The sequence below is a fragment of the Geotrypetes seraphini genome, chromosome 14 (assembly GCF_902459505.1).
Source record: "Geotrypetes seraphini chromosome 14, aGeoSer1.1, whole genome shotgun sequence".
Classification (NCBI taxonomy): domain Eukaryota; kingdom Metazoa; phylum Chordata; class Amphibia; order Gymnophiona; family Dermophiidae; genus Geotrypetes; species Geotrypetes seraphini.
In genome coordinates, this window is record NC_047097.1 from 66,066,772 (window position 1) to 66,082,739 (window position 15,968).

Below are 15,968 nucleotides of genomic sequence, written 5' to 3' on the forward strand. Positions count from 1 at the left end.
ATTGGCCCATCTGTTGACAAGGCCTCACTCCCACTCCTGAGAAGACATTCGTAATTGACAGATCCAAACCTTTCTAGAAAAAAGTAACAATAAACATTTACGGTGTCTACTTACTCTCGTATTTGCACCGCTTTCCGGAGGTTTCCCGATTCAAATTTGGAGTAGAATTTTAAATAATCCAGCTTATCGGAATTTTGAAGAGGGCTAAAAAACAAAAAAAAGTAGAGACATAGATGTGTTTTACTGGTAATCAATATGCAGTGGCATAGTAAGAGGGGGTGCGGGGGAGGAGTACACCTCAGGCACGGTCTTCCAAAGGGCGTGGCGGCACCCCTCCTCCTCTCCACTCCCCACCTGCCTGTGCCTCTCCTGGCCAAGCACATGTGCACCCCTTGCCTTTTTGACGCGAGGTCGTTGCCCATGTCGGCATCTGTGTTCTCTGACATCGCTTCTGGGACCCATGCCTAGGACGTGACGTCAAAGGGTGAGCTGACACCAACGTAGGCAGCGGGTAGCTTATGCCAGAGAAGTTAAAAAGGTATGTGGAAAGGGAAGGGGGCATGTGCGTGGCAGGGGGAGGGGTGCCATAGCCCTGGGCACCGCTCACCCATACTACGCCACTGCAAATATGGTATGACAAAGCTACTTGCGAGCAGACTCTAACGAGGATGGAGCATGAGGTAACGGAGCACTTCTCCAAATAGAGTATTGAGAAATAGAAGGAAAAGATATAAAAAGGATGGAGTCGATCCAGAGGAAGGCTACCAAAATGATGTGTGGTCTTTGTGATAAGGCGTATGGGGACAGACTTAAAGATCTGTCTGTATACTTTGGAGGAAAGGCGGGAGGGGGGAGATATGATAGAGACGTTTAAATACCTACATGGCATAAATGTGCATGAGTCGAGTCTCAAGTGAAAGGAAGTTGTGGAATGAGAGGGAATAGCATGAAGTTAAGAAGTGATAGGCTCCGGAGTAATCTAAGGAAATACTTTTTTACAGAAAGGGACAGTCTCCCAGAAGAAGTGGTGGAGACAGATACTGTGTTTGAATTCAAGAAGGCGTGGGATAGGCACGTGGTATCTCTCAGAGAGAGAAAGAGATAATGGTTACAATGGATGGGCAGACTAGATGGGCCATTTGGCTTTTATCTACCGTCATGTTTCTATGAAAAGATTCCTTGATTAGACTGAAGTTGTAATAATTTGTAAGTCTAAATAAATAATCAACATTATCAGATCTAAACTTTTACATTTGAAGTGGGAGACAACTTATGGGCACCCTGCCTTAAAAACAGGGCCTTATCATCCACTATATACGCCAATGCAAAATAATAACAACAATCACCTTAATAATAAAGAAAACAAAGCTTTAAATCAAATGTATAAAGATCCAATAGCCTTTATCATTCATATTGTACAGGAAAGATATGGTCCTTTTGAATGTAAAGAAAAGGTTTAGAGTAGTTGAGATTCAGTTTCCAGTTGTTCAAGATAAAAGCTTAACTACCTTGGATCGTCCAAGTCAAATACAACTCTGTTAATAATATCATCTGGCTTTAGTAAGCGCTGGATATCTTCAAAAATTTTGGATCTGGAAAGAAAGAAATGAACAACATTCTGAGCTCAGAAATATGCACATAAGTAACCCTACATAGAGCAATCCACAAATCCTAGATTTGCTTAGATTTCATTGGGTTCTGTCTGTTTGTTTAACGCCAATATGTGTTTGTTCAGTTAGACTACCCTGCTTGCACTTTGCCATGGCGCTTTTCCCAAATGTGTAAGCTACAAATCTTGCAAATGAATAAATCAGTCAGCTTTGATTGAACGCTGTCCTCTTCTGTTTGCCATGTGTATGCATCAACACTAAATTGACTCATCAAGGAAACAATATATAATTGATTTAATTCCTGGATAGTTTGTTTAACCTTTAAAAATAATCCTAGACATTCCCTCTGATTTTTCTTTCCAAGCTTTAATATTTCTGAAAATTATATTTATTCCTATTACCCATTCTTTTCACCAAAAAATACCGTGTCATGGCCGATTCTAGGCTACATCTCACTAAAAAGCATTTAAAGCTGTCAGGGGTGTGATAATCAACCAACAAGCTTAAGAACTATATGCATCTAATACAAGTACCCATCTGTGTTTGCACAGCTGGACAGTTCAAACTCTCTGGCTGTTGGCGCCAACGTCTAATCCAGCAGCGTTCTAGTTTCCTTTATTAATGTAGCATGCAAACAGTAACATTTCCTGCCGACATCTGGGCATCCCCAGTGGACTGAACGAGAAATGGGCAGGAAAGAGAGATTGTAAACATTCTTCAGACATTCAGTAACAAAATCTCCGTTGTTTTCAGACAAAATTGATTTTAGTACATAAAGAGCAAAAGCTCTTAGGTGTTGGCGTAAATAAGGTTACAGTGATAATTCTATAATAAGACACCTAAGTGACAAACCCAAGAAGGTGTCTCTATGATTTTATGATGTACATAAGAACAGAAGAATTGTCACTGCTGGGTCCAGTGGTCCATTGTGCCCAGCAGTCTGCTCACGCGGTGGCCCTCTGGTCAAAGACCAGTGCCCTAACTGAGACCAGCCCTACTTGCGTACTGGTTCAGCAGGAACTTGTCTAACTTTGTCTTGAGTCCCTGGAGGGTGTTTTCCCCTATGACAGACTCCGGAAGAGCGTTCCAGTTTTCTACCACTCTCTGGGTGAAGAAGAACTTCCTTATGTTCGTACGGAAGGAATCTATCCCCTTTCAATTTTACAGTGCCCTCTCATACCGTGGGCTTCCTGATTCAGTCCCAATACTATGCAATGCTCATGCACAGATTTATCACCAGCTCTGAAGGTGCAAATTTTTGCAGGTATCCTATGGTCCTTCTTTAAAAGCCTTGTGATTTAGATATGTAGATAAGCATTATGAATAAACATTAAACCCCAACTTTAGAAAGCTGAGGTTTGCATGTATACATCTGCAATTCATACATTTGGCAAGGGGGTGTGGTTTAGGTGGGATTGGAGCGGGACCAGAAAATACACTTGTATTGTACATTTCATAGTAACATAGTAACATAGTAGATGATGGCAGATAAAGACCCGAATGGTCCATCCAATCTGCCCAACCTGATTCAATTTAAAATTTTTTTTTTTTTTTTTTTTCTTCTTAGCTATTTCTGGGCAAGAATCCAAAGCTTTACCCGGTACTATGCTTGGGTTCTACCTGCCGAAATCTCTGTTAAGACTTACTCCAGCCCATCTACACCCTCCCAGCCATTGAAGCCCTCCCCTGCCCATCCTCCACCAAACGGCCATATACAGACACAAACTGTACAAGTCTGCCCAGTACTGGCCTTAGTTCAATATTTAATATTATTTTCTGATTCTAAATCTTCTGTGTTCATCCCACGCTACTTCAGTCACCGTTTTACTCTCCACCACCTCTCTCGGGAGCGCATTCCAGGCATCCACTACCCCCTCCGTAAAGTAGAATTTCCTAACATTGCCCCTGAATCTACCACCCCTCAACCTCAAATTATGTCCTCTGGTTTTACCATTTTCCTTTCTCTGGAAAAGATTTTGTTCTACGTTAATACCCTTTAAGTATTTGAACGTCTGAATCATATCTCCCCTGTCTCTCCTTTCCTCTAGGGTATACATATTCAGGGCTTCCAGTCTCTCCTCAAACGTTTCAGAAGGGAAATGCATAGCTACGATCACCAAGATCAAAAATTATTGCAGTTGTCTTGGTTTTGACATTTCTAAGTAAGCGGAAATGATGTTTCAGCCATCGCACTGAAGAAAGCCCTAGCACGATGGCTGAAACGTCAGTTCCGCTTACTCAGAAATGGCAAAATCCAAAACAACTGCAACGATCTCGATGCCGGCCGCGAAGGCCTAAGAGAGTGATGCTCCAACATCTTGATCTCCCACTGCACCTTAGTATACGCGGAGGCAGATTTTTAAGATGGAACATGGAGAGGGGAATTCACATATCCAAATCGCACTGTGAGGAATTTGCATACTCTTGTACAAAAGGATCTACTGAATGGAGAACCTCTTGAAAAATAGGTACAGGGCAGAACATCCCAGCACCTTCACATCAGCAATTTTAATGTCAGCCCCTGACACATGCAACTGGAACCTAAATGTGTATTCTTGCATCTATATTAAAAAATGCCCTATTGGGTCCTTTTACTAACCTTTGTGAGCTGTTAATGTGTGATCGAGCACCTGTAACAGTTAAGGCACGGATGATTGAACCCAGTGTTCTTCAACCTTTTGACACCTATGGACCGGCGTAAATAAAATCATTATTTTGTGGACCGGCAGTTGAAGAACACTGGGCTAAATTGTGGGCCAGACATCTCAACCCAATCTCCGCCCCAGACCCCACTCCATAATGGTACCAAGTGTAACGCCATTTTTTCCATTCAATTTTCATATACAGTCAAACCTCGGTTTACGAGTGCCACGGTTTGCGAGTGTTTTGCAAAATGAGCAGAACATTCTCTCAAATCGTGACTCGCAAACCAAGCATTGACTCAATTTGCGAGTCCCCCCCGCCCAAATTGGCATCAACCCTCCCCCCCCCCCGCGAACCAGCATCACCTCTCCTCGCGAACGCTCCTCCCCCCCACGCGAACCGGCATCCCCCGCCCGCCCAAACTGAATGCTTACCCCCAATGAGGCACCAGCACGCAGCACCAACCCACAGGAGGTGCCGATGCCAGTGCCCGAAAATAGTGCCTCTCCCCCGAATGGGCCTTGAGCATCTGCGCATGCTCAAGGCCTTCTGGCTCCCGCATCTCTCCGAAGTCTATAGGCCATTATTGAGATGGCTTGGGAAAATCTACTGCTTATTTCTAGGATAAGCAACATAAAAATCTGTTTTAATACTTGGGATCTAGCTAGGTACTTGGGATTGGCCACTATTAGAAACAGGATACTGGGCTTGATAGAACTTTGGTCTGTCCCAGTATGGCTCTTCTCATGTTCTTATGTGAGCCAAATATAGGACAGTCAAACCATTGTGACATCACTGATGAGTTTGGCTCTTAGGCATTGGTGGAATGAGGCATGATGACATCACAATCTCAACTCTGGAATGTTGCTACTATTTGGGTTTCTGACAGGTACTTGGGACCTGGGTTGGCCACTGTTGGAAGCAGGATACTGGGCTTGATGGACCTTTGGTCTGTTCTTATGGCATGCCATACGCCTTTATGCTAGTATTTTATACTGGCTTAGGAATGCCCTGAAGCCATTAAAGAATGCCACTAAGCACACCCCACTGAGGTACCTGTAACTTGGCACCAATTTATAGAATTTCTACCTTTAATAGTTATATTTAGGACGCATGGCCACCTGCTAGAAAGCAAAAATAAGAAATAACAGTATCACCTCTGCACATCACATTTTCGTTCTATCATGTTATGGTAAGAAGGAGGCGGAGAGTGGCCCCAGAAATCCGGAAATGCCAGTACACTGTAGTTGGGCACAGATTTTGTTTTCCCTGCCACGGCCATGTAAAGCCAAGGATCATGGAAGGGGATATGTGCTTGGTACCGATCCAAGAGCTGTTGCACAGTGTCATGAGTTTCAGGGTCTCCATCAATAGTCTGATCACAACTAAAGGCGTTCATACATTTTCCGGTCAATATCCTGAAGCGGTTTGAAGCTGACGTTAATGAATGCCCACGTCGATTCTTTACAGGGATGCCAGAATCTTTGTCTCGCACTGCTGTGCCTGCATTCTCAGAGACTTGGGTTTCCCTAGATTCAACTAGGCTTTTGACGCGATCGGCCAGAGCTATCCGAAGAGATGTTTCCCTGCGAGGGGTTTGGTCCATATCTTTGAAGCCTTGCTTTTCATGAATTTCTGAATTTGGAATGACTTGAGAGCTACTTGCAGCATGCTGGGTGCCCGGGTGATCCTCTTCAGAACTCGTCTCCTCTTCAGACTCGGCTTCCAGCTCCTTGAACAGGCAAAAGACAAGCGACATGTTATGTAGTTCACGTCACCGGAAAACTAAGATTCTGAATTCTTGCTTATTCAAAGCATGATTTCTGCTGCCCACAGTTTCCATGACTACCAAGCAAACTTCTACAGCTCATGAAAGCACACGCGTTTTCCAGGGAACAAAATGAACCTTGAACAATTTCGCAAAGCCATCTTTTCAGGTTTCATAGCTTGCTCGCTATGACCATCTGTTAAATGGTTTAAATGACAATGAATTTGTGCTACAATTTTCATTTATAGATATTTCTAAACCACTTCACCCTGACCAAAGACCATTCAAAGTGGTGTGGAATCAGCGCAAGAGAAATACAAAATGAAACCTCTGCTTACCAACCCACATTAAATAACATGCCTGTGGGCGATTTCACAGCAGACAAACTTACCACGGCCTGTAGCTCAGTGAATCCTGCAGTAAATTTACTGCTGGTTCCTGTGGAAGGAACCATCGTAAGTTCATGGAATCAGCTAGTTTTTCAAGGGGCTGATGAATGGTCAAACACAGCCCCCAACCCAATCTTTTTTTTAATTAATAAAAAACCGGGCCCTCATCTTGATCCCTTTTTAAGAATGCTCAGGCCCTCGATCCTCTCCTCCGGCTACTCTGCCAGCACATAGGGTAGAGGTGCCAGACGTCTGGATTTACCCGGACATGTACTCTTTTCAGTGGACTGTCCGGGCAACTGGACGGCTTTTCAAAACCCGGCACTTTGGGTAAGATCGGGGCCGAGTCTGGCGTGCATCTGCGCATGCGACGTGGTGATGTCACACACATGCGCACATGCCTGCAATGTCATCGCATCTGCGCATGCAAAGATGCATTCCAGATCTGGCCCAAAGAGACGAGGTTTGCGTGGTGCTGGGGTGGGGGGGCAAAACAGGGCGGGGCCGGGGATGGAACTGGGCGGACCTAGGAGCAGAATGGGGTGGTCCCAAGGATAAAATGGGTGGGGCCACGTGTCCTCCGTTACCAGATGCAAAATCTGGTAACCCTAACATAGGGTCTGATTCTACTGTAGAAATAGCATCCAGTGATACTTACATAGTAGGTGTCACTCGTCATGGTTCTCAATCAACTGCTAGGCACCACTTGTAGAATCTCGCCTAGAGGTGCCTAGACGTGCTTAGGCGACACTAAGGGGTCCTTTTATCAAGCTGCGGTAGGGGTTTAATGCACATAATACCGTGCTTTAAACCGCCTGCCGCGCTAGCCACTAATGCGTGATGAAATGTCTGACACGCTAACCCCGCTAACGCGGCTTGTTAAAAGGACCCCTAGGTGTCATAGAGATAGGTGCCGGTACATTAGGCCAGGCTTTACTTGGCATAATCCACTGGCATCTAACTCGGACATCTAGCGAAGCTTAAGTCAACCACGCCTATTCTCCACCCTTAACCAATGGGTTTGCACACTGAAAGAATCTGGACGGGAAACCCTTATGTATAAAGAATTGACGCCTCAAAGTTCCAGAGGTTTACAAATGCTTCGAGCAAATCTACTGTACCCTTAAAGTGGAAACTTTGCCCCTATCATCGGTTTTCATAGTCAAAGAAAAAGAGACACAGAGGGAAACAATAAAAACCTCCCCAAACATTTAGGGCTCCTTTTACGAAGGCACGTTAGGGCCTTAACGGGCGGAATAGTGCGCGCTAAAATGCCACGCACTAGCCACTACCGCCTCCTCTTGAGCGGGCGGTAGTTTTTCAGCTAGCGCGCGATAATCCGGTGTATGCGCTAAAAACGCTAGTGCACCTTCGTAAAAGGAGCCCTTAGAAGAAAAATGTCTGTGTCTCGAAAAACTCACTCAATGCTCCCCAAATAGTTTCTAATCACACATGGCTCTTCAAATCATGTCCATGTCAATCAAAAAAGCACAGCAAAAAATATATACAGTAGAACGTCGATTATCCGGACTAACCTCGGCAGACAGCATTCTGGATAATCAAAAATCCGGATGATTGGACATTAATTATTTTTTGCATCCCCCTGACAAGGAAAGGTAGCATTCCCCCTCCCTCCCTGAACCTCCTCCCGGACCCATAGGAAAGACCCCAGGCCATCTTGTTTCCCTGGTGGTCTAGCGGCGCGCTGCGACAGGAGCGATTCCCACTCGCCATGCTCTTTAAATGACGAAAATAGCTGCCGAGACTTCCAGCAGCAGTCTCGTGAGGCCCTATTTTCTTGTAGGGGGTGTGCTGACGGTGGGGGAAAGTCTCCCGGTGCGGGGATGGGGGGGGGGGTGGAGCTGGGATGGGCTGATGGCAGCGGCGGCAGAAACAGAGAAGAAGGGAGGGTGATAGTATTTATGGGGGGGGGGGACTCAAATATAAACTGAGACCCCCCAAAGCAATCCAGATAATTGGACATTCGGATAATGAGTGTTCAGATAATCAGCGCTCTAATGTATATCCATCTTAGCTTCTCAGAAAGCAGATTTCCGGTTGTTCCATACAAGTAACCTTGAGACCACTCTCCAATCATCCACTTCAGGAGCCACCAAAACTTCAATAACAAACGGCTTCACAACTCCAGCCTCGATAAGGGTTTTGCAATTGTTGCGTCAGGAGGTATTTCTCATAGTCTGACTTTCACTTTTATAGGGTTTCCCATCCATTTACTTTACGTGTGGAAATCCATTGCTTTGTTGTTGGTTTTTTTTTGGGGGGGGGGTTGTATTTTATGGGTTTGACCCTGCTTTGAGCTATTTAGACAGCTAATTATATAAAGACCTTTTTGTACATATATCTCAGGATAAACCCCCAGATTCTACAGTGCCCAAATTTACACGTGAAAAATTGCATGATGTTCTGTGATGTGCACACAACCCTACTGGCTAATGAGCCAATTAGCAGCAATAATCAGTTGCTGGCATTCCACTATTGATGCTAACTGAAAACAAATTGGATTTGCAAGTGCATCTTGCTAAGGGATATTCTAGAAAGGGGGCGTGGCTATAGGAGGAGCATGGGCAGGTTGGAACATTCACTAAAGATGCATGCGGTATTATTGAATACCGGCGATCTATACCTAACTTATGCAGCAGGATATACACCAGGTTTCATTTGGTGTAAATCCTTAGTTCATAGATAAAAGTGCGCGGGACAATCGTGCGTGGACAAAGGAGCTCAGACAAATGCGCGCCGGATTAAAAGTTAAACTTAAAGCACTTCAAGGGGGGTAGTTTACTTAGAAGGGTTGGCGCTGCTGTTGGGGAGGTTCGGGGGGGAACCCCTAAGGTGTTCCACTGTTCTGTTGGCATGTCTTTGTGGCCAGTCCATTAAAATGTTGGCCCCCCTCCCACGTCCAAATGGGCTTGTTTTGGATGGTTTCCATTTGGACATTTTGATTTTCGAAAATGGCTCTAAAAGATAGACATCCTAAGGGCTAGGACGTCTGGACGGGTCATTTTCGGGAAAAAAAATGTCGGATGTCTTCTTGCAGTTTCGAAAATGGTTCTTTGGTCGCCTTCATTTTTGGCCATCTTGCGGGAGATATCCAAAGTCGTACTTAGACGTCCTATCAAAAATGACTCTAACCCCCTCTTTTACAAAGGTGTGCTATGCTTTTTAGCACACGCAAAATATTATCGTGCACTCAACACACGTTAAACGCTAACGCCTGCGTGTTATCCTATGGACGCGTTAGCGGTTAGCGCACATGTTGATTCAGCGTGTGATAAATCTGCGCTAAAACGCTTAGCGCACCTTTGTAAGAGAGGGCCTAAGTGTGCATATACCTAATTAGGATAGTATTCAATACAGGAAAATAGGTGTCAATTAGAGAATGACACGGGGAAAAAATCTGTCCCCGTCACCGCCCCGTCACCGCCGATCCCTTCACCGCCCCGTCACCGCCACTGCCATCCCATTCACCGCCCCGTCACCGTCCCCGCTGCATCCATATAAGCCTTTTTCCTTTCACTCCCTCCTTCCAATTTGAGCCGGGAACACTAGCGATCGCACGGTCCCCGCGGCCACTACCTGCCTGCCCGGTCGATCCTGGTGTTTGGCCGGCTCTCTCCCTTCTCCTCACCTTGGTTTGTGGGTTTTCTTTTTCGGCAACCTGCGCGCTTTCCCAGGGAGCCGCACACGCGCGGCTGCTCAGTGTTCGATCTTCTGCTCTGCTGCAACTTCCTGTTTCCGGTTGCGTCAGAGCAGAAGATCGAGGCTGAGCAGCGGCGGGCGGGCGGTGAATGGCCTTGTCCCCGTCGCCGCAGCGACTGCTAGTTTTCTTCCCCGTTTTCGGCGGGTGACCCGCGGCTAAAATGCGGTGGCCGCGGGTAAACCGCCACCGTGTCATTCTCTAGTGTCAATGTTCCTTATAAAATAGGCTTCTAACAGGAGACTTATTCTAGAATTATCGTACTGAATAAAATATAAATTATCATGCATATTCGCTATAATTCTATGTATGGAGCCCAAATTTGGTTGCCAGTCCAAGATGTGCACCCAACTCAATTGACTAACGAGTCAATTAGTTCCACTAATCAGGTGTTAACTGACAGCAATTTGAATTTGGGCGCACCTCTTGCTTTGTGCGATTCTCTAACCGCACGACCCAAATTCCATAGCAGGCAACCCAAAAGGTGGTATGGTTATGAGGTCCATGGCTGGGTCAGGAGTGTTCCTAAAATTTGCATGCAGTGTTACAGAATACTGAGAATGTGCGTCCAAATCAGGCACCAGGAATTCCATCTGGTTTCACCAAACCTAAGTCCCGATGCCCAAAATTGGGTGACAAAATCATCATTCAATGCTGCCAGAGGTTGTGGTAAGAGCGGATAGCGCAGCTGGTTTTAAGAAAGGTTTGGACAAGTTCCTGGAGGAAAAGTCCATAGGCTGTTATTGAGAAAGACACGGGGGAAGCCACTGTTTGCCCTGGATCGGTAGCATGGAATGTTGCTACTCCTTGGGGTTCTGGGATCTTTTGTTATTCTTTGGGGTTCCGGAATCTTGCTATTCTTTGAGATTCTGTATGGAATGTTGCTACTCCTTGGATTTTGGCCAGGTACTAGGGTCCTGGATTGGCCACTGTGAGAACGGGCTACTGGTCTTGATGGACCATTGGTCTGACCCAGTAAGGCTATTCTTATGTTCTCATGTGAGCCAAGTATAGGAACTGTAACATCACTGATGAGGTTGGCTCTGTGGAATGAGGCATTATGACATCACAATCTCAGCTCTGGAATGTTGCTCTCATTGGGGTTCCAGAATCTTGCTATTCTTTGAGATTCTGTATGGAATGTTGCTACTCCTTGGATTTTGGCCAGGTACTAGGGTCCTGGATTGGCCACTGTGAGAACGGGCTACTGGTCTTGATGGACCATTGGTCTGACCCAGTAAGGCTATTCTTATGTTCTCATGTGAGCCAAGTATAGGAACTGTAACATCACTGATGAGGTTGGCTCTGTGGAATGAGGCATTATGACATCACAATCTCAGCTCTGGAATGTTGCTCTCATTGGGGTTCCAGAATCTTGCTATTCTTTGAGATGCTTGGGTTTTGGCCAGGTACTAGGGACCTGGATTGGCCACCGTGAGAACGGGCTACTGGTCTTGATGGACCATTGGTATGACCCAGTAAGGCTATTCTTATGTTCTTATGTAACGTAGAGGAAACAGAGGTTGTAATGTCAGTAATTAGCTTATAATGAGGCGCTGTATGTATGTAACACCTATTAACAACTCTGGCTGTTTGCACATCTGTATTAACTGCGGGAGAAGAAAAGTGAATATTTGTGGGATCGGTAATATTCTCAACCTGCAAGGCCCCTAATAAATAAGAAAAGGCATAAATTTTGAAGGAAAACGGCTATAAAAAAAAAAAAAGAAGCTGGGAAAAGGGAGACAGTTGAGGACGAGGAGAGAAATTGATGTATCTACAAATAAAAGTGTAGATAGATGAATGGATCGGCTAATAGAAATGGCAGAATTAATGGTTCAAGTGGACATAGGACTCAATACACAAACACATCCATCAGACCACTCTTGACAGGTGAATCCACCCTCTGTCTGTCCTGCAAAGAGCAGAGTCTATTGCCAAAAATCATCCACAGAACCATATTTCCTCTGTATGTAATACATAATTTCATTTTGATATACTCTGCCTAGCAGAGACATTTGGAGGTTATATATGGACGATATACTCTGTTCTTTTCTCTGAGCATGAAATACTGTAGACCTGCAGCAAACAGGGCCGCGGCAGAGAAAGTGGCTTGAGAGAGAGAGAGATAGGTGCAATAAATTAATTGCAGAAGTAAATTCTTCAATGCCACTGGGATAATTTAAGAAGCAAACATCACCTAAATTAATGATGAGCTGCTCTACTTCCTACTTCTCAGTAATTAACTGAGAACACTTACGCTTCTGTTCATTTCCTACAATGCTGCTAGCAAGGACAAAATTCGCTGTTATTACACATGTGCACAGTTTTATAAAAGGGATGTCTGCATCCCTCCCCCCCCCCCCCTTAAGAGCTGATGCAATAAAATGTACCTAGGCTTTGCGCAGAATTAATGGGACTTTAGCGCATGATTTGTAGGTGCCCAACGCAGAAAAGCAGTTTGCACAAAGCTTACCCACTCTTTTACCAAGGTGCGCTAACCGATTAGCGCAGGCTAATCGAATTAGCTAACGCGTCCACAGTCTAACATGCACACGTTAGCTAATCGGTTAGCGCACCTTAGTGCAAAGCCTTGAGCCACTTATATAAACTGCAATAATTCACAAGTCTGCGCAAAGGCGATGAAGCGCGCCAAGAATGAAAGCCTGAGCACAATCCTGGCAAATCAGCGCCATATCTGAGGAGGTGCAGAAGACCCATAACTCTGCCGTGGCTTCACTGCACTTCACCTCAGCTCACCCTCTGCTCCATAGGTTCCCAAAGATGACCCCCTGATCTCCACTCCCCTTACTCAAGATGACCCCCTATCCCCAAACTCCCTCCCCTTGACACCCAAAGCATAAATACGGTGGTAGTCTAGCTGCCCCCTTAATCCTGCCCCCATGCTCCTGCCTTGCAAATTGGCGGTGCAATGCATCCTGGGATGCATGATGTAGATTCAGTCTGCCAAATAAGGGCACTGAGCGGTCTGTGAAACAGGGTAAAAATCTTCTAATTTGACAGACTGATCCTGCCACAGGCATTTCTAGATGCCCCACAAGGATCAGATACCTCAATTTTGCAAGATCGTGGCACAGGGGCAGAAACACTCTTGATTCCCATTTTTCTCATTGATGTATTAATTTCTTATATACTGCCTGCAAGCCCAAGAACTATGGAAGCAATGTATAACCAGGCGCAATAGGTAGTTTCCTGTCCAGATACATGGGGAAGGGGGGCATTCAGAATCAGGGACCACTGGACCACCACTGAATTTATCTTTTCAGTGCTGAGGTGGGTAAGGAACTGTGGTTAATCTTGGGGGGGGGGGGGGGGGTGAGGAATTTCTCTGGAATCAGGATATGGAGATGGGGAAGGGGTTCATCTTAGATATGGTTACCAGATTTTCCTAAAGGAAAATCCAGACCCATAGCCACGCCCCCAGGACCGCCTAGTTCCACCCCCAGCCAGCATCCGATGAGTGATTGGCATGCGATCAGTGGCCACTTAAGGCAGCTGCCGATATCGACATCGTTTTGAGAATCCGGACCAAAATGTCTATCTTTTTTCTTCAGAAAAATGACCTTTCTAGACGCGTTTCCCTTTAGTGTGTCTCTCATTTTTGACCTTTTTCGAAAAAGAAAACGTCCAATGAAAAATGCACAAAGCAAGTCATTAAGTTGTAGGAGGGGGGCCATAATTTTAGCAGACTGGCCGCACAGACATACCAGCGAAGCAGTGGGGCAAATTAGGGAGCACTGCAGTGAACTTCACATCAAGGGTTCCAAGTACACATCTCACCATAATCAATACATTACATTACATTACTGGCTTATATTCCGCCTGTACCTTTCAGTTCTAAGCGGATTACATCAGAACGATAACTGGACATTTCCAGGAAGAGAAATACAATAATCCCCTTGTGTATGATTAGCCCCCCCCCAAAATCTACCCAAAACCTACTGGACCCAACTGAACACCACCCCAATAGCCCTTAAACTTGAAGGTATCATGTTTATGGAGGTACAGTAGATTTGGGATGGGTTTTAGTGGGCTCACACTCTACCACAAGTGTAGCTCCAACTTTATGGAAGCCATGCCACCTCAACTCCGCCTTGAAAATTCACTTGACAAATTCAAGACTAAACTAAAAAGGTTCTTATTCCAAGATGCATACCACAGCATCTAACTATTTCCTTTCTAACAGTCTGCAAAATAAACACGAACCGCTTTTAAGAAGCAATCCCCATTCCTGGTGTTTTATCCTCTTCCCCTCTTCCCTTTAATTAATTTGTTTTTAATGATGTAATTATTACCTTTCCCCTCAAGCTCATGTTCGTATTTGTAATTTGTCTATTTAATGTTCAGATTTCCCCCCCCCCTTCAAAAATTTATTTTAACCTTTCATTTTTAGCTTTGTAAACCGGCCAGGTGCACGTCGATGGTCATTATATTAAATTAATTAAACTTGAAGTGGGATATGGGCCTGGGCCCCCTTCTCTGGGGTCCTCTGAACTGCTCAACAGGCTACTCCAGAGACCTGCTTGCATCTCTACTAGGACAGGCCATAACATCTGCAGCTGTTGTCCAGGCAGGTATGCACTGTTTCATTCACACGTTTTGGGTGCGGAAGGGGGTTCAGTGACTCCTGGGGGAGTGTCAGTGGGTCACGCTAACATCCCCCGTTAGGGCACCTTTTTGACACTTATTCGCTTTAAAACAGGTCTAGCCCCCAAATGTCCAAACCGTGCTCTGGATGTTTTTAAAAATGTCAGATTATGGCATAAAGGTCACCTTGTCCCACCCAAAACACACCTCTTACATGCCCTCCTTGAGATTTAGACTAACGGAAGACGAACAGCATAGAAGTCCGTCAAGAACATAGGTTTTGAAAACAGCGATTTGGATGATTTCATGAGATATATGGCCATCTGGCGTTTAGACATACTTATTGCTTTGTGCTTATCTATTATTGATTTCTTTTTAGTCACCTTATTTTTCATTTTTTATGGATATATAATTTTCCTAGCAATAATATATTGATTTCTATTAATAATATATGGAATATCTATATTGCTTTGTTGTGATATCTAAACTATGTTCGATTTTAAATTTATATGATATTTTGTTGTTGTGGTTGATTTTAATATTTATATGATATGTATTTGATAAATTTATACGATATTAGTCATTACTTATTTTTTATTTTTTATCTATTCTATTCTTTATGTTCGGTTTATTAAAGTATATGTTGTTTTGCATAGTTTAAAGAAACTTTTATATGTAATTTGCTGTTTCCTTTTAATATTTTGAATGTTTTTACTACTATATACTTTTATTTTATTATTATTATAGTGTTTATATGTTTCTATATGCGTTTATATGATTTTATACATTACCTATAGACTCCTGACGCAGGCCGAAGGGTCGAAACATGTACATGTCGGGTCGAGTATTTTTGGAAGAATAAAGAATAACCTGATTATCCAGATGAGTTGAAAGACATCTTTATTTGTTGCACCTTTTCTTATTGGACAATTCCACTTGTTTTTACTATTCTGTTTCCTGTGGATTTGTTTCCCCTGTGTTTTACGCACTTGATGCCACTTTTTGGACGTTTTTTTCTCTTTTGAAAATGAGCCCCGTGTGGTTGCCAAACTTAGGGCTCCTTTAACTAAGGTGCGCCAGCCTTTTTCGCGCCCGCACGAAATTACTGCGTGCTAAACCATGCGGTACGCTTTTAGAATAACGCCCGCTCAGTGCTGGCATTGAAGTCTAGCGCATTCGGCAATTTAGCGCACGCTATTCCGTGCTTTAAGGCCCTAACGCAACCTTGCAGA

The 15,968-nt window shown here is 44.4% G+C and overlaps 1 protein-coding gene across 2 annotated transcripts in view; it reads right to left on the reverse strand.

Moving 5' to 3' along the window:
- The window catches only part of AGBL1 (ATP/GTP binding protein like 1), a 366,565-nt gene that overhangs the window by 257,493 nt on the left and 93,104 nt on the right, over window positions 1-15,968 (reverse strand). For both annotated transcript variants that reach the window (XM_033920995.1, XM_033920994.1), the window contains exons 11-13: window positions 5,411-5,985; window positions 1,509-1,592; window positions 115-204 (exon numbers count right to left, since the gene is read on the reverse strand). In XM_033920995.1, the coding sequence (XP_033776886.1) occupies window positions 115-204; window positions 1,509-1,592; window positions 5,411-5,985 (749 nt within the window). The remainder of the gene's footprint in view (window positions 1-114; window positions 205-1,508; window positions 1,593-5,410; window positions 5,986-15,968) is intronic.